Source organism: Labrus mixtus, chromosome 20 (genome assembly GCF_963584025.1).
Source record: "Labrus mixtus chromosome 20, fLabMix1.1, whole genome shotgun sequence".
In the NCBI taxonomy this organism is placed as follows: Eukaryota; Metazoa; Chordata; class Actinopteri; order Labriformes; family Labridae; genus Labrus; species Labrus mixtus.
In genome coordinates this window covers 6501643-6520026 of record NC_083631.1, presented here as the reverse complement: position 1 = coordinate 6520026, position 18384 = coordinate 6501643, and the positions used below count along the sequence as shown (strand labels likewise).

At 42.7% G+C, this 18384-nt stretch overlaps 1 protein-coding gene across 1 annotated transcript; it reads right to left on the bottom strand.

Annotated features, from left to right (window-relative positions):
- Positions 1-463: 463 nt before the first annotated feature.
- On the bottom strand, positions 464-18347 carry tbl3 (transducin beta like 3). The gene is made up of 23 exons (XM_061065404.1): positions 18177-18347; positions 17998-18049; positions 17065-17160; positions 16529-16576; positions 16262-16403; positions 16079-16163; positions 15797-15967; positions 15628-15703; positions 15447-15543; positions 15133-15362; positions 14652-14793; positions 14244-14302; positions 13923-14029; positions 12855-12990; positions 8905-9144; positions 8280-8350; positions 6708-6864; positions 6410-6468; positions 5605-5708; positions 3609-3680; positions 3038-3196; positions 2593-2686; positions 464-1341 (listed from the first exon to the last, which is right to left on the bottom strand). Exons 1-23 carry the CDS (start codon positions 18206-18208, stop codon positions 969-971), a joined length of 2802 nt encoding a protein of 933 aa, XP_060921387.1. The 5' UTR covers positions 18209-18347; the 3' UTR covers positions 464-968.
- Between the last annotated feature and the right edge of the window lie 37 nt (positions 18348-18384).

Here is an 18384-nt window from a genome sequence, read left to right as displayed (position 1 = left end):
TCTATTCTAACGCACGTCCATAGGTCTTATTTGTTCTTTCAGTCCCATGTGTGTGTGTGTGTGTGTGTGTGTGTGTGTGTGTGTGTGTGTGTGTGTGTGTGTGTGTGTGTGTGTGTGTGTGTGTGTGTGTGTGTGTGTGTGTGTGTGTAGCATGTTTGCAATAACAGAGTGAAAAGTTGGAATTTCCGGGACGCTGGTGGAGCAGTGGTTAGTGCGCGCGTCCCATGTTTGGAGGCTATAGTCCTTAACGCGGGTGGCCCGGGTTCGAATTCAGCCTGTGGCTCTTTTCCCACATGTCAATCCCCACTCTCTCTATCCCTGATTTCCACTGTCCTATCTCTCCATTAAAGGCACAAAAGCCCAAAAATAAATCTTTAAAAAAATAAAAATAAAAAGTTGGAATTCCCCTTGGGATTCATTAAGATTAAAATACAAAGTGAATAGAAACACAACTCTTTCTAAATAACGAAGACCAAGTTTTTTTATTTCATAAACATTCTCAGTCATTACATAAAAAAAAAAAAGGGTTATATAAGGAACCTTTTGTGGTTGTTGCGGTTGAGCCGGTAGATCAGGACTACACAGCAATGCAGAACAAGACAAAGTGTGCTTGTTTCTGTACATAAGTCTTACTCAGTGACTGAATGTAAATGCAGAATGTTTTCCATGTTTACTGCCACACCTCCACCTCGTGTGAGGAAAGCACGCTGATAAAAGTTTCATCAGATTCTGCCCAGACGCTGTATGAAAGAAGTGATGCACACTTTAGTTTTTGGCTCGGGGGGGGGGGGGTGAAGTCTTTTGTACTCCTCAGAGAGACCTTTTATCTGTATCATTATCATTCTACACCTGTTGCTCTGTCTCTTTCTTTTGTCGTCACACTTTAAGCACTGCTCCAGCTAATGGTCCCAGATAAGACGACCTCCAGGGTTTCTTTTGTCATCTTGTGATGAGCTTGACGATCTCTGTCAGCTCAGGATGGTCTGGCATTGTGCTGCTGCAGAAACCGGGAGACATTTCATCTCTTTCACGGTTTGATCCGTCTCCTCTTCTTCCTCATCTGAGCTCTCCTCACTTTCAGAGTGATGGTTCCCGTTTGTTTTGGTGCTCTCTCCGTTTTCCACTCGCCTGTCGTTGGAGGACGCCTTCTTTGTGACACTGACCTCGTCATCTTCTTCATCTTCTTCCTCCTCCTTCCCTGGGCAATTTTCATCTTGTTCCCCACCACTGTCATCTCCATCTTGTTTCTCCTCATCGCCGCTGCCTGTTCCTTTCTCCTTATCGATCGTAAAGAAAGGCTGTGCAAGGGGAGTGGTGTCCATTTCTTCATCCTGGTCCATGCTGCACAGAATATACAAAAAAGAATACATTAACAAACTTTTATTACACAAGACGAGTTGAAATGTGCATCATTGTTTGTAACATTGTCTTGGTATCAGTTTCACCTTCACTCATCTTTGCAGAGTCAGCAGTCAAATGTCACCTGATCTGGTGTTGTATAAAAGCTTCATTCTGAATAGAAGAGGAAAGTTGCAGCATGCCTCTTAATGCCAAGAATGCTGCCAGTCAGCAAACCTAACCACCTTTTCTACTCTCCAGAATTCCTGTGAGACCGAAGACAGCCACAGCCTTTGTGTTGGCTTTTGTTGGATCATTTATAAGCTTCGTACCTGCGTGTCACATCTGACCCACATCCAGAGAGACAGGATGCAGGATAACCTTCCTGTTACTAAGCAACTGAAATGGAGCACTTCATGCTCTGAATGATGTTTTAGGTCAGTGGAGAAACAAGGAAGTTACTGAGCTCAAGCCTGTCCCCTGAGAGATCCCATAAAGTGTGTGAGACTCTGACCGGAGCCCTGCATGAATTAACTCAGCACTTTCATTCATTTGACATCAGTACAGGACGATCGGGGTTATTCTGGCAAAATAAAGCTGATCAGCTTAAGATGCAAAGTGATGTCATATGTGACAACGCCCTGCACGGGTAAGTCAAATAAAAGTGCATGTGTGTATTCCTGGCTGATGATTTTAGCTGATACCAAATGGAGAGAGAGGGGGGGGGGGGGGGAATAACATGCTGGAAAAGGAGGGCAACAGGTCCAGGGCCCTGAACCAGGACCGCCAAGTAGGAGGACTATTGCCTATGTGCATGGGGCGTGACCTGACCGCTAGGCCATCTACGCCACAGAATTTTTCAACTTGTGGTTTTGACATGATTAGTTGTGTAGTCGGTGTGCTTGGTGTCATGAGAACAGCAGCGCAAATTAAACGGCAAGATTTACTGCAAAAGAAAATTGCAAAGGCACTTCATCAGAGGAGGAAGACACGGCCATATGGAGTATCAAGACTTTCCTCAGAGATAAGAAATGAAAATGGAAAAGCTTGATTCTGAAGACATCTGGACATCTGTGAAGTCCACCATGTGGACATACAGAGTTTTTTGTAAACACGGTTGGTACGGCCACATTCAAAGGCACCCCTTTGTAACGACATATTTTGACTGCTACCCTCAAGGTTCGGAGGGAAAGACAGGAAAGTCGCTGCTGTGATACATTTCACTGTTGATAAATGTCAGTGTTGCTCTTTCACCTGGACGGAGCTCCGGCCACTCTCATCTTCTGCCACATGTAGTTCAGGAACATGGACGTCTGCAGCAGTTTGCCGATCCTCTGCATGTGTCTCTCTGTGGGAAGAAGGAGAAGAATTCATCATACAGTCATCATCTACAGTATGATCACATTTTTGTTTTTGAGGAGCCACAGGTCGGGTTTGAACCCGGGCTGCCTGCTCTGACGACTGTAGCTAACCACTAGGCCATCATCTGCATGCCTTGCCCTCTTTGCTGATGAAATTATAACGTTCCTTTGCGGTTTGGTTTTGTTATAATCTACTCATACAGATTGTAAGATTGCCCTGCTTTCATAAGCAGTTCCATCAGTGGTGTATTGTAGAATCATTTTGTGATATAAATACACTTCTTCTTCTCTTCTTCCAAATGCGCACACATACACACACACACACATCATTCACTAACCTGTGTATGGGATGAGTCCCTCCAGGTGCGCTCGGGCGCCCTGGTACTGCAGCAGCTCCTCAGGCGGCAGGTGTGTGAGGAGCACCTGCAGGACGGCCTGGGCATCCTGACAGTTTCTGGCGTTTGTGTTCCACACCACGCAGTAACGCAGCAGCGACTCTGAGACGGGCGGAGATCATGACAGGGTCAGATAAAGACGGAGAGATGTGAAAAGACATGGACTTCACTACTCTTGGCTCCGGCAGGAATTCTTCTCATAGTCTGCTGATGGCTCAGTCTTCATGGAGTCAGTCATTCTCGCTCAGGAAGTTATTATTATATTATATTATTTATAGCCTCATATCATTTTAAATCCTCACCTACTTTTCTTTATGATAAAATCTCCAGTGCATAGTTCATATTTTGAGGTACCTCTGTGTTTAGCTGTAGTCCACAGGGCATTTTTAAAAACATATCCTACCTAGATAACATTCAAGCTTTTTTAAACCTCTTTTATTTAAGGATGAATCCTTATCCCTTAAAATCACTGTTACAGTGTTTACTCCTGTCAGGGAACATTTCAATGCTTTACCTTTCTGATCCACTCGAAGTTTTAGCAACGTCTTCTCCAACAGCTCATGGCTGCCCTCCACTTGACGGATCGCTAGGAGCAACAGGAAAAATATATGTTAAGTTCATCTGATTGAGTTCTTGGCCCCGTTATATACCTCAGTGAAACTGACAAAATCATGCAAAAGAATTGACAACATCACAACACAGGTACAAACTCTGTGATCAGCAGAAACAAAAAACATCCACTTTGGATAAATAAAGGAGTAGGGATGTAACGACTCACTCAACTCACAATACAATTCTCTCACGATTTATTTCACAAAATGAGACTGTAGACAGATTATGAGTGAAAAAGATTCCTTTAGGGGCTGCTAACCCGCTTGTCAGTGTGTTTTCTTTTTTTCTCGAAACAAGGGGAGGTGATTGGAGCTTCTCATTGTGGGGTGGATTAAGTGCTGCATCATGTTGGTCATGCTTTTTGTGTAGTTCTCTGTCTTCTTGCAATATTTGCACACAGTTTTTGTCTCGTCTGTTGTCTTCTCACCTCTTTCATTTTCTGTCTTGGGGAAGCCAAAATGCTTCCACACCTCCAACACCTCTGCTTTTTAAACATTGCTGTACATATATAAACAACACAACTTCAGAAGGTCAACATTTTTTTATTCTTATTATTTTTTTTATATTCAGGTCTAATTACAGATTTTTTTCCTCAACTGTTTATAGGTTCTTGTTTAAATTTCACATATATTTTTATCCCTGCACGGGTTATGTACATTTCTTGTATAAGTCTATTTTTAATTGCACAGTTTAAGTTTGATTCATCTAGGAGTATTCTTTAAATCTTTTTTTCAGGTTAATATATATGTATGGGGGGGTCGGTTTTTGTGGTTTAATTTGTAACAAATGTTTCATGTCATATACGTCTTTGTAACCTGCTACTGGATGCTTTGAATTTCCCTCGGGATCAATAAAGTATCTATCTATCTATTTAAAAGACGGTGGTGCGTCCTCAATTTCTAAATCTCGCTCTGCAGCTGCTGACGTTCACCATATTATTGCGCTTCATTTTTCAGAGTATCGATGTGAACCTTGACACCTCTGAATCGATTTATCACCATTTTACAATTCATCTTTACATCCCTATGAAGGAGGAACCCAGCTGTGTCAGTGGGAGCAAAAGTCAGCGGGGTTTAATAATTGTGAAGACACTTTGTAGAAACCGTTTTGTAATCACCAACCATGGACATCGTTATGTGTTTGCTCGAGCTATAAACAGAAAAACTGTGTCAGCATTAGATGCGTAATCGATACCTCTTTGAATGATCTTTGTCAAGTCTGAGAAAGACCAAGCTTTTTGTTTTACACATGTACTGAATGGGATGCTTGATGACTCATCCCCTGCCGTCATTCAAGTCTTAAGCCCTCAGATTTAAAACGGATATTCAGATTTTTAAAAGCGATCTGTCAAGACTCAAGCACAAAGACGCAAAGTCAAGTTCATAACCATCACTTAGTGACACTGAAAACTATGTGATGATATGTTCCAGAAACCTCTTTACTCCTGTGCCAACTGGATTTACAAGTTCAAAGCTAAGAGGGATATGTTATGTATTGTGTTGTCTTTGTTTTGCATTTTTTCATCAGTCACATGACACAACAAAAAGCAAGAGATGGTGAAATCTAGGAGTGTTTTTTTTCGGGGCTATTTTTTGACAGATGCATCAACCCTCGGGTGACACACCTCTTAAAGTGAGCAGCCATCCACAAAGATTGATGACAGGCTGACAGAACAGCCGGTTTTTAAGGTGGCGGGTATCAGGAGAAAGGGCAGATGAATGACTGAAGTGTGGCAGAGTGTACAGAGGGAACATGATGTTTTCAAAAAGAAACAGATAACAGAACATGTTGTGTTTACTGTGTACATGCACGCAACAGAAGATGTTTTATCCTCCCCCATCTCTCCTCCCCCCCTCGTTCCCTGCCAGTCTAAAAAGGAGAGCAGCAGCACTCGTTACCTTTGATCACAGTGAGCACCGTGCGAGGCTGGTCCAGCGAGATGGCCAGACCCAGAGCTTTCAGATATTTCTTCTCATGGAGCAGGTTGGACAACTCCTGCTGCCTTCACACACAACAAACACAAAGACACATGTTGAGAAACGTATGGCAGAATTTCATGAGAAGTTTAGATTTTATGAAAATGTCACAGTTAAAACAATGGGCCTTTTTTTCCTTACATAAAAGGAGGCTGGAAAGAAGAAGGAACATATATATGCCAGTTTTCCTTCAACGTGGTGATAAAAAAGAAAATAGCAAACGTTTAACCTAATTTCCTTCACTGTGTTTCGGCTGTGTGCATCTTCTGCTCTAAAATATCTGATGAGTTTTGTGCAGGAAACTATTTCTATCATATCATGATTTGTCTTTCGTCTGCAGCTTGACAAAGAGGGATTATCATATCAGAAAGAACACACATGTCTGAGGTCATGTACACACACATTAGTGAGCGAATGTACACACATTAAACACAACAAGTGTCTGAGGCCTTAAATTCCTTCTTTCTAATCAGAACTGAAACAAACACACAGACGGCCCTGACCTCGGCAACCCCTGACCTTTGACTGAGCCGGGTCCACCTTAGCCCAACGCGTTCTCTGTTTATTTATCAGGGGACAGACAGGATGGCGCAACACGGGCGAATGTGGATCATTGTCTGACCTCAGTCTCTAATTACTACTTTATTTGTCAACCACTTCTTTTGAGTGACAGACGGGCAGAGCGTTCGTTCATGTCTAAAGTAGATCATGTCTATGTGTAACCTACTTGAGTATCTGATCCTCCTGCTTGGCCTGCTCCTCCGCTAGCTCCACTTCAGTCACATCCTAACAGAGGACAAAAGAAAATGAAAAAACAAAACCTTTTACTCTTTGTAATACTTTTATCTTGTGACGTGATCCGCCTAATAACCTAAAAATGAGAAGATGTGAACCGGTTTCGCCCTTAATGCAAAGTTTTGAAAATCAATACTTTCAGCTGGATGTTTTCTTGCTCATTAATACAGCTTCACCCCCCCCCCCCCCCCCCCCCCCCCCCCCCCCATCCCCCCTCAGACAACACCTACCAGCCACACGGTGATGTTGGAGTCTGCAGAGGCGGTCACCATCTTGTCGTCTTTGCGGTTGCCGTGGAGACCCCACACTTTGTCCTGGTGGGCGTCCAGCGTCTTCACACATTCGTTGGTCTTTATGGTCCACAGCTTCACTAAACCGTCGGAGCCGCTGAGGAGAGATCGGGTTCAGAGACTTGAGTTAAAACTGCGAGTCAACCGTTAAGACTTTCATTTAAAACGGCTGACACAGACACACGGACATATGTGAACACATGTGAACAAGAACACCTCTTAGGGCAGAATTCCACATTTTCTGCAAACTGATTGAACATACAAATAAGCATCCAAGTAAAAGAAAATATTATTCCATATTGCTGATTTTGTCACAGAAGCTGCAGCCCTGATTTAAGAGTGTGCAATCCAATGCACAAAGGATATAAGAGAGCGACACAAAGCTGCAGAGCATGGATCTGAGTCGGGAATGACATGTGGGAAAGGAGTGAAACAAACAAGGTAGTGAACCTCTGAAGGCAAGTTACATTCAGCGAGTAGAGTGGTGAAGGCAAAACTAAAAACCACCATATCCGCACAGCACCAGCCCATTTCATCCTCTGAGCTGCACGGTAGATGTGGAAGTAGGAAGACAATTGTCGATGGCGTCTCATAAATAATAAAAATATCCTCAGCAGCAAGATGGACTACATTGTACACGCGATAACGCCAAGGTGATAACGCGAGTGGTTGCCATGGTTGCTTCTTCTTCCTTCTTCCTCTTGGTGGATTTGCAAACCGACTACGTTAATGTCGCCACTTCTGTATCGGACTGTGTACGTACGCATGTGTGCTCTGACAAGGAACGATGTTTCACATTAGTAGCATCGGGGGAGAGAGGAGGGGGGGGGCAATGGTGCCTAATCTGAAAACGCCCTAAATCCTCTGCACATGGGGCTCGACCTAACCACTATTTCATCAGCTCCTCCATATTTAACAATGTTGCTTGGCACATATGATGGCATCAATCGATCACTTTGGTTCCTTATATACTGACAACAAAAGCTCAGCATCATTTAGAGAGAATGACATCCTGTACATGTTGAAAACGTAGGGTGGATTGTCACTCTGCTGACGTGTCAATGTTTTCTGAGCACATTCCTCGATCTTATAAGCGAGCATGACAAATGAAATGACTCATGGCAATCAGACATCTGAGATTAGATGATAATTACAGGTGAAAAGATTAAGACTAAGATTAACTTCATTGGTACCCGCAAGGGGAAATTCTGTTTTTACACTCTGTAAGTCATGCAACACACACATAGGCTGAAATATACACACATGCACAAACAGGATCCTATGGACTAATGGAGAGATGTCAGAGTGACGGAGCTGCCCACAGCGGGCGCTGAGGTTCAGTTCTGAGTTCAGTTTTCCTTCTGCACAGAACAAAATTAAAGTTTCTTAATCTACTTCAAACTGAACCTGTTAATAAATTCAACAGTGAAAAAAAACAAAGATGATAATATGTAGGAGTGTTTTGTTTTTTTTAAATAGAGAGAGGTTTGTTTGACAGGATGTCGAGGTTACCTGGTGAGGAGCTGAGTCCCTCGGCTCACAAAGATGACCTTCAAAACAGACGCGTCATGACCCTCGAATGTCTGAAGAAATAAAGAGGAAAAACGTCTTAAGAATAATAAAGACACACATAAATTACATACAGAAAAGTGTTATGTTGACGATTATCCCGTATAATAAACTAACTTGAGAGCTACTGTGCCATTGGATGTCCACTACAGGGCCTCACATACGTATCACCTCACCGTTCAAGGTGAACAAAACACAACTGAAAATTCAAACTGGTTTCATTCAGACTGCATGTGTTGAGAGCAAACGTTTTGTAATCGGGGTAGAGCAGCAGGGTACCAATCGATTACGAACTCGTTAAAGCACAAATTGTCTTCAGGTAGACTTCTACATTCAGCATAAATCTAATCAAATACAAACACAAATACAAATACTCAAAGTAATTCTGTGAATCCGGGGTTGTGACACTTAAAGGCACTGAAACTGTGTCAGTGTAAAACTTCTTTTCAAATATAGGGCACTGATAAAAATTCAGATGCACAACACATACTGTATATTTAATCAGCTATCATTTTCTCCTTTTATAGAAGAAAAGAGTGACACATGCACGCTTGATTTGGTTGCCCACCTTGAGGCAGCTGAAGTCCTGCAGGCCCCACAGTTTGGAGGAGCCATCAGCAGAGGAAGTGGCCAACACCTGGTCGACGGGAGAGAAGCAGACGGCCCAGACGCCTCGACGATGGCCTCTGAACACCCCGAGCAGGTCCACGGTCCCCTCCCCCGCCAGCGACCACAGCTTGGCCGTGCGGTCCTGTGAGCCCGAGGCCAGCAGCTTGTCATTGGGCGACACTGCGACGCTGTTTACATCCTAAAGACGGGAGAGCAGCATCGTAAGTATTCTATGGAATGCAAATGTGAGACTGTACAGAGAAACGACATGTGTAGAGCGTGTAGGAAAGATATGAAGTAAGAGATATTTTGGCCCTGTAGAAACATTCTCCAAATGTCTCTTACTTCACAGCGTCCAGTGTCATCATCACTTAGTGGTCATGACTGACATGTCACATTGTCTCTGAATCTGATATGTAAGAAAGATTGATTGTTTTACATGACAACAAAGGCAAAGTTAAGTAACAAGGCACTACTGGAGGACAGGCTATCAATTGTTAGATCTTGCAACTGGAGAGCCCTGTGTGTAGGTGTAGCAGGAAATGATGGCGTGGTGTAATTTGGACTTCAAGGCGTTTACATAAGATCAGAACTTCCTGGGTGAAAAAGCGGACAGCCTGTTTTCTGCACTTCCTTACGAGAAAAGAGAGCTTTGCATGAAGAGATGGGGATGGACTGTGTGAGTGTGAGTGTGAGTATGTGTGTGTGTGTGTGTGTGTGTGTGTGTGTGTGTGTGTGTGTGTGTGTGTGTGTCAGGGAAGAGAGAGAGAAATCCACACAAGATCTTCCTGATTCATAAGTCATCGTCAGGAAGCTCATAAATTATATTTGGCTGCCCGCAGGTCTGAAGATACGCCATTGCACATATAAAGTTTTCAATTGTCAAAGTCACTGAAGTGAACGAGAAGAGATGTTGTCTTTCAATCGTTTGGTTTGTGAAAGAATTAAAAGTGTAAGAAATCCTTTCACAAGCACACAAACCTTTAAAATGGCGCCCTTACAGGCTTTTCTTTTTGTTCTTAAACGGTCAAACTCCTAAACTATGTTGTTAAGTTAAGAAACGTAGAGGCCACAAACAAACCTGGATCAAGAAATCATTAGCATGAAAAACTATTTAAACATTTTATCTCTTAAAGAAACAGTCACAGAGGTCACAAGTTACTGCTGATGACATTCAGACGATGGGAGACAGTGTGCACCCTCACTCTCTCATTACTCTCTCTCATTGGTCCAAAAATCAGCCTTTGCATTATTTGACCCGTTTCTGAACTTGTTTCTTGTGTAACCTTTCATGTCGATATTCCTCCTTTTATCACCCTGGAAATACATTTCAGCTGAGCTGTATGTGAGAAGGCAAAAAAGATGTAATAGGAGCGACGACGCTTTATCTTTCCCATCGGAGAGAATTCAGAGTGAGAAATGGAGCCAAGACAATGGAGTGAAATGTCACCGCACTCTTCAAGTTACAGAGAGGGAAGCTGACATAATGAAGGCAACCAGGAAGTCTGAAAACCAATGTCATGTCAAAGCGGTTAAACATCTCGTATTTCCTCCTCTTTTCATCAAAAGAGCAAAGAATCCACACTGTTTACTCAAAGGCCCAATGAGGGACAAGAGTTAGAAATGAGCAATAGCTTTAGCCTCTCTGTGCAGAGAGTTTCATGCTCTGAATTCAAACTATGTTAAATTCCATTTTCCCGATTAAATACATATATTCACATCATATCACTCATCACAGTGATTGAGTATTTTGACTTCAGTGCATTTGTACCGCATCCATATTAGACTCATGCAGCACACATAGGCAGCTGCCACGTTAGCCGCCAGGTGCATTTAAAGAGTGCGTAAGGTAACCACCACATCACATTACCTCATATGTTGCTCTAAAGGTTTGTAGGTAGACAGCTTGACATTCATTCATTCAAGTTATTCCTGTCCAAACAAAAACAAACCAACATGGATGGACAGTTGGACACACCCTGACACACCTGTTCACTGTCATCTCAGGAATCAGTTTTGATTTCTTGTTCAGCTGAAGTGCAAGTGCAGACTCCTGGACTCACCTCTGGAGATGGTTAGGCGTTTTACAGGATAAAAACACCACCAGGTTATCTTCTTGTTATCTGTTGTTTACAAGAACTAACAAGGTCTACACTCCCTCCCGCCCACTACGCTCTGCCAATGAAAGGCGTCTGATCCAACCTTCACAACAGGGTCCTAAGACGCTGACTAGACTCTTCTCCTCTGTCGCCCCCCGGTGGTGGAATGAACTTCCAAACTCCATTCGATCTGCAGAGTCCCTCTGCACCGTTAAGAAAAAGCTAAAGACCCAGCTCTTTCATGAATAACTACTAACTTAATGATGATGGTCTCCATATTATTGATGATGATGATGATGGTAATGACGATGGTTTTTGTTTGATAACTACGACTTATAAGATGGTTTCTATACTGATTAGAGCTCTCAAGAACTGCCCTCAATGTTGTGCTTTGCCTCTGGTCACTTCCTGTCAGCACCTGTGTGTCCAATCAGACTCAAAGCTGATCGTTTGCTCTTACTGACATTGTTCCCTTTTTTCTAGATCCTTGCTTGTGTTGTACTTACTCTCTGATGTACGTCGCTTTGGATAAAAGCGTCTGCTAAGTGAATTGTAGAATTGTAGATCTTGAATGCATACGTGAGCAGAAAGGCCCAATGGAAGCACCTAATCCCTACACTTGACTACCCCCCGACCATAAGAGTCCAACATCTGAATGAAGACCGTTTCTGCAGAACTGAGGGCACACATTCCCTGGAGAAGGATTTTGCTAATAAGCCCCAGGTTTAATGGCTTTTGACTCATGCCATTATTTCATCATAAACAGTGACAATAAGTAAATCTGCCTGATTTTAAAAACATTCAACGTGTTGTTGTTAACGAGAAAAGGACTTCTCGTCTCTAAAAGCCCACACAGACGGTAGAAAACGACTACAATGTCTTTCCCTGATAGTGAGAAAACAGCTGTCAGTGTCTTTGTAATGCGTCATAAAGGCACCATGTAAATATAGATAATCAGTTTATTTGTATACTTATTGATCTATGATAAATTATTGCAATTTCAGCGCCTTCATTGGACTTATAATCGCTCACTGCACATGTTGCTGAAACTGAAGTTTTGCAGCGTTTTCCTCAGTAGCCCTGCAGATCAGGTTGCCTCTCATCTGCGCGATCAATGACATTCTCTGTGTCCCCCCAGATTTACTTTGTTTAAAATTGTCAAAAATGAAAGCTAACTTTCTGCAGGTCTCAACCTCTCAACTAAGTGCTCACATAATAATGTAAAGCATGTTGGGGACGGGGCTTAATAAAGCAGTCTGGCGTGTATTTCCACATCATCACAGTGTTTTGAAGAGGAGAGTGTGAAGAGAATGAGTGGGGCGGCAGTAGCTCAGTCTGTAGGGACTTGGGTTGGGAACCGGAGGGTCGCCGGTTCAAGTTCGGACCAAATATGGAAGTTGGTCTGGTAGCTGGAGAGGTGATGGCTTCCTGAGCACTGCCGAGGTGCCCTTAAGCAAGGCACCAAACCCCCTCCCCACCACCAGCTCAGGTGCGCCCGTCGTGGACAGCTCCGTCACTCTGACATCCCTCCATTAGTGCATGTCCATAGGATCCTGTTTGTGCATGTGTGTATATATACTTCAGCCTATGTGTGTGTTGCATGACTACAGAGTGTAAAAACAGAATTTCCCCTTGTGGGATCAATAAAGTCAATCTTAATCTTACATAATGAGGCTTTAAGAGGCGGGTAATTAAGAGGCTGTCAGACAAGAGTAATTGGCTGCTTGGCATGCAGACATCATCAACCTCAATCACATCTCAAAGCTGCAAAGACAGCGGGGGTTTCCCACTTTCTTTTTTGTATTTGTACCTTATCGTGTGCCTTCTCCGTGGCGCGGGCGGTCAGCTGATGTATTTCTGCACCTGTTGTAGACAAGTCCTCTGGCAGATCCCACACCTTCACCGTACAGTCCTGACTGCCCGACACTACGAAAGATGCTTTCAGCCTGCACACAAACATATGCAAAGATGTAGAAGGATCTTTCAAAGTAAAAGCTGTCTAAAAACTACAAACTCCTGTTGACATCTTAATACCAAGTGTTTCAAAAGATTCAACCTCTGTCATTTTTAACGATCGATTGAATTAAAAGTAGTAAAGCTTAAAAAAAACAAAAACACAACAAACATCTATTTTAAAGGGCAGGTGTGTCAGAGAGGAATAAAGGGAACTCCTGCACACTGTATGAAGGAGTTTGCCTTATAATAATAATAATAATAAAGAAGAAATGACTCAACATGTGTTGCCTAAGACTTCTATGTTTGTTGCTGTGGTTTCAAAACAGGCATCGAAATCATTTGATTTTTATTAGACCCGTATAACTATCTGGTATCACGACCATCCAACTTTATTTTCTTTTATTTTGGAGACCTTCTCTCTCTCTCTCTCTCTCTATTTCCTTTACAGTTTCCACCTTACGACCCAGAGTCTGTTAAAAACACGATGAAGCTACGTTTACACTACACTGTTTGTAACTGAAACAAACTCCTGTTAGAGATTAATATGGTCCAAATGTAAACATTTTTAAAACCAGGTTAAAAATATTTGTTTTCACAAGCCTTTGAAAGAACTAGGGCCCGACCGATGTGTGATTTTTAGGCCGATATCTATGTTACAGTAGTAAGTCACTGTTATTTCATTTTGGAGTACTATATCCCCTGACATAGTTTTTTTATTTCTCCAAAATGTTCTTATTCTCTTTCAGTACAACTTGAAACTCTTAATATTTAAAGCTTGTGGTTGTTCTTTTATCGTCCCCTGGATGTTCCTTTTATCCGTGTTACGCACATTAAGTTAGCTTTGTGCATGCAACGGGCTTTATAAATTAACTCTCACTGCTTTACTCTGTGCTCGTGTTGTGATCAGTAACAGGAAGTGTACCTGGAGCAGGTGATGGAGCCCACAGCGTTAGAGTGGCTGGAGCCGTGAGCCACACAGGTCACCTGAGCGCTGTCGCTGTCCATCCGCCACACACGCACTGACCGGTCCTACACACACACACACACACACACACACACACACACACACACACACACACACAACATTACAGATGTTATTGTTGGCCTACTTCAGGTTTTTAAAGGGCGTCTTCTGCAGAGTGTGTTGACATTTGTGTGTATTTGTGGTGAAGGCATGCATGTGTGGACTGCTTTCAGTTCTTTGTCTGCAGTGTCGACAGATTCTGAGAAGTCGTGAGCTTACCTTGGCACAGCTCGCGAAGAGAAAACCCTTTTTGAAGACGTCCAATGAGAGGACAGTATCTGTGGAAGACAAACAAATGAAAACAGCTGTGAATGACAGAATCAGTTCGCATCCATCGAACCTGCTCAGCGAGTCGGACGGATCTGAATTCTTTGGATTTTGCTCCCCTGATGAGGAGTGGAATTTCTATTATATAATACTCTGAAAGATTCACAGATGATTCACAGATGTTGAAATCGACACAAAGGTTCAAATAATGAATGAGACATAGAATTAAATCAAACAGTCGGTGGGGCCTGAGGCAGTCACTAAAGTGATGGTGAAACGTCCTGCTCACACTCCAACACACTGTGGGGTGTTTCACTTGTACATTAGACGAACACGTGCTGCCCTCTGCTGGCCACTCACCTGTGTGTCCGTACAGGATCTGGCAGTTGTTGGTGAGCAGCTCAAACACCTTCAGCTGGCAGCTGTTGGTGGCCACCACGATGTGGCTGTCATCTTTACCCAGAAACTTCACATCGAGCACCTCGTCGCTGTAGCCTACAAACTGTGAGCACACAGACAGAGGAAGAGAGGATCTTTATTTATTCTGCAAACATGACTGTAAAATCTAAACCCAAAGATGGGCTCTTAAAAGTTCATGTTACACAAGTTGTGTATCATAATGTGCAAGGAAGTAAGGTAGTCAAAATGTTAAAAACTTTTTGATACCACGTGTCACCACAAACATTAAAAAACACTGCCCCCTTGTGGCAGCTCAGGAGAGGTCTTCTTTCAAAAGGTTAAACTAGCAGTATGAAAGCAGGCAAACCTGTCTAGAAAAAAAGACCCATAAACCAACATTTACTTTTGAATTAAAACTGTCAGAATAAATAGCAGCACCCACCTGCTGCTGTGTGCTGAGAGCGGGCAGCTGGTAGAGCACGATGTTGTGCTCTGCGGTGACCGTGGCCAATCGCGAGGAGTCGGGCAGGTGAAGGAGGTACGTTAAACTACGAGGGTCGTCGTCCTTCTCTTCCTTCTTCTCCTCCTCCTCAGATACAGCGCTGAGGGTGGAGGACAGGGTCTGGGTGTAGACGCATCGTGCCGTGCTGGCCTCCCACACTCTCAAGACTCCTGAAAGTAAGATAACAGAGGAGCGGTGAGTTACAGAAAACAGAAGAACACAGTTCAGATAAAAAGAGGATTCAAGAGCTGCACCTTTGCTGCCAGCTGTGATGAAATGCAAGTCGTTGTTTTTCACTCCAATCTCAGAGAAGTCCTCGTTCTCCGGCAGAAGCATGACACCCTCCACAGCCTGGAGACAAAGACACAGAAATGAAGCTGTGCTATTTTTGTTAATCAATATCTTCCAGTTTCTCTCAGTTCTTCACCGTCTTACCTCATAAACCGGAACAGTTCTCTTGGCTTTCTTGGTCTTCAGGTCCCACACTGTGCAAATCTTATCTCTGCCAGAACTACAAGTAAAGATCAGGAAAGAAGAAGAAAGATTAAGAATCTAAAGCATCTTGAAGTTGTAAATAGCAGCCCCACTGGTGAGAATACAGTACCTGATCATGGTGTCTCCGGTGGGGCTGAAGCTGAGGGCGGTGACGGCGCTGTAGTGGCTCTGCAGCACGCACACACACTGACTGGAGCGCAGGTCCCACAGCCGAATGCCACAGTCCAGAGAGGAGGAGAAGAGCTGCAGCCGGCTGATGTCTGGGTGGAACTGCACCAGGCTGCAAAGATACAAAAAAAAAAAAGGATGTTTACTTTATGATTTAAAAAGCCAATATCTGTCACTGCGACATATGTAACTTTAAACTTCTCATTCCTGTATCTGAACTTACTGTACAACTCCAGACGAGCCTTTAAGGTTGTGGGTGCAGTACTGCTTCACCACGTCCCACATCTTTATAGTGCCATCACAGCCGCCTGCAAGACAAATCACGATACATTTGTAGAAGATATCAGGGAGGAAAAATGGAAAACAATCGATGCAACATAACGTTAGTAATCTCATAACTGCGGACCTGTGGCCAGGAGGGTGGAGGTGGAGTCAAAAGTCATACTGGCCACAGGGACTGTGTGAATGGCCCTCCATGAGCGAGTACACTGAGCTTGCTTCCAGTCCCACTGCTTCAGCAGCAGCGCTCTACTGGCTGTTACCAGCAGCTGTGGTAAAAACACAGAGCAGAGACATGCAAACATAAATACTTTTTTATGGGCTGTCATGAAGAATTGAAACAATGGGGAGTGTGACTTAAGAAGTAAGAAGGGGGTCAAAGTGTTTGCTTTACCTCGTCATCACAGCTGAGGGCGAAAGAGGTGATGTCCTCTTGGTCATCCTGTCAAAACAGCACAAGAGAGAGATGTGATGGAAGCAATATCAAAATAATCAAATGAACTATTAAGTCAGGGTCGACACAAGAAAGTCCAAAACTTATTTCCATTGTGGTGATTATGTAAAAGGGACAAAATGCTGCAGATAGCTTTTTTTAATGATCAGTATTTAAATTGTTCAACTAATTAACCAACATAAAAAAACCATACAGTTTATATCATATTTGAATGATTAGAAATCTGGAGAAAAAAAATATAATAATAACTACAACTACCAGTACAAGTTGAACATGAATTGTTGACTCTTTTCAGTCACAATTGCAAATGAAAGCCCCCTGTATGAATATTGGCAGGTCAGATTTGCTAAAGAAAACTGTTTTGCAGGAAAGACAGCCTCAGGAAAGTGATGTTAGCTCAGCTATGTTGTTGTTGTAAATATTAGTTTCAAGGCTGTGGTCTTTAGAGGAAAACAATTAATTCATTCTGGACTTACATGTTCAACGCAGTGGATGACCTTCCCCGTGCTGATCTCCAAAACATTCACGCGGGAACCACAAGTGCAAAAGATGTACTTTTCATCTTTGCTGATCTAGAAACAGACAGAAAGGTGACGTCAGCGCTGCTCAGCCTGGACAAACTGTGCAGTGACGTTTTAAATGGCTCGGGAATCAAATCAACTTTATTTATTTTGCATGACACATTACACACAACACAGATGATCCAAAGTGCTTTACAACAAACACACAGAGGAGAACAAGAACAAAAGAAGGAAACTAACAGGAATAGAAGAGAAAAATCAAGAGTGATGACAAAATAATCATTTTAATAATAGTTATCATAACAACAAAAACAAAAACTATTTACCTCCATCTGTTACATAATACATCATTTATTATCACATTTGCGTCAGCATCTTCTGCACTACTCATCACTGCACTATTGTTTTATTTAGTACATACAGGTTGTTGGTTTATAGGTTAATATTTAATGTTAATCTTTTAGAGCACAGTCTTTTGAAGTCTGTGTGTGTGCACTGAGAGCACACCTGGTCAATACAGCTGATCCCTATAACAATACCTTGTTTTGAGATACCAAAACAATATGAAGGCATGAATGAGTTTTTCAGTGCCATTAGTAAAGAGAATTGATCTGAGTTTGGAGATGATGCAGAATAACTTCTACGGTTGATTTTGGAAACTTGACTGATACCAGGGTCTCAATGTCAGGATGCACTGATATCAACTTTTTGTGTTTTTCACCATGTTAAAGTTGTATTTCAATGCGTCATTCATAAGTAACCCACCTCTAAGGCTGTGCAATATTACATTACTGTAGTTATGGTCAAACATTACAATAATAAACTTAATAATCACAAATTTTATTAAAACAGACACTTCTAATATAAAACACAGAGCTGAAAACTCACCTGCACTTTCCCTCCTTTGTAAAACGGTTCAATCTTGCTGGAAACGACATAACTGTGAGAGAACAAACCAAACATCACTGTTACTTGTCGCACTTTCACACTTTCACACTTTAGCCTAGCTCGTGAAAGCCAGCTAGTAAAGTTTACAACAAGCACGTGCCATGTGTCAAAAAGCTTACTTTGTCTTGAACTGAAGAGTCCTGCTGGCCATCGTGTTCACGCGTTATACCAAAGCCTCAATGTGTTGGTCGCAGTTTTGATGAAAATACCTTATTTCTCACTACACACGTTGGTAACAGTCAACACATCCATCCCGCATGTTGATAGGCGAGTCGCGCACATTTCGCGTCATCAGAGCGCACAGAGCTGTGATTGGCCAGGCGGAAT

Excerpts from the sequence above, each read along its gene's own strand:
- tbl3 (XM_061065404.1), bottom strand. The coding sequence starts at position 18,208 with ATGGCCAGCAGGACTCTTCAGTTCAAGACAAA. Across the intron at positions 15,968-16,078 it reads GGCTCGTCTGGAGTTGTACA|CCTGGTGCAGTTCCACCCAG; the intron begins GTAAGTTCAGAT and ends GTATCTTTGCAG. Across the intron at positions 12,991-13,922 it reads GGCTCCATCACCTGCTCCAG|GCTGAAAGCATCTTTCGTAG; the intron begins GTACACTTCCTG and ends GTTTGTGTGCAG.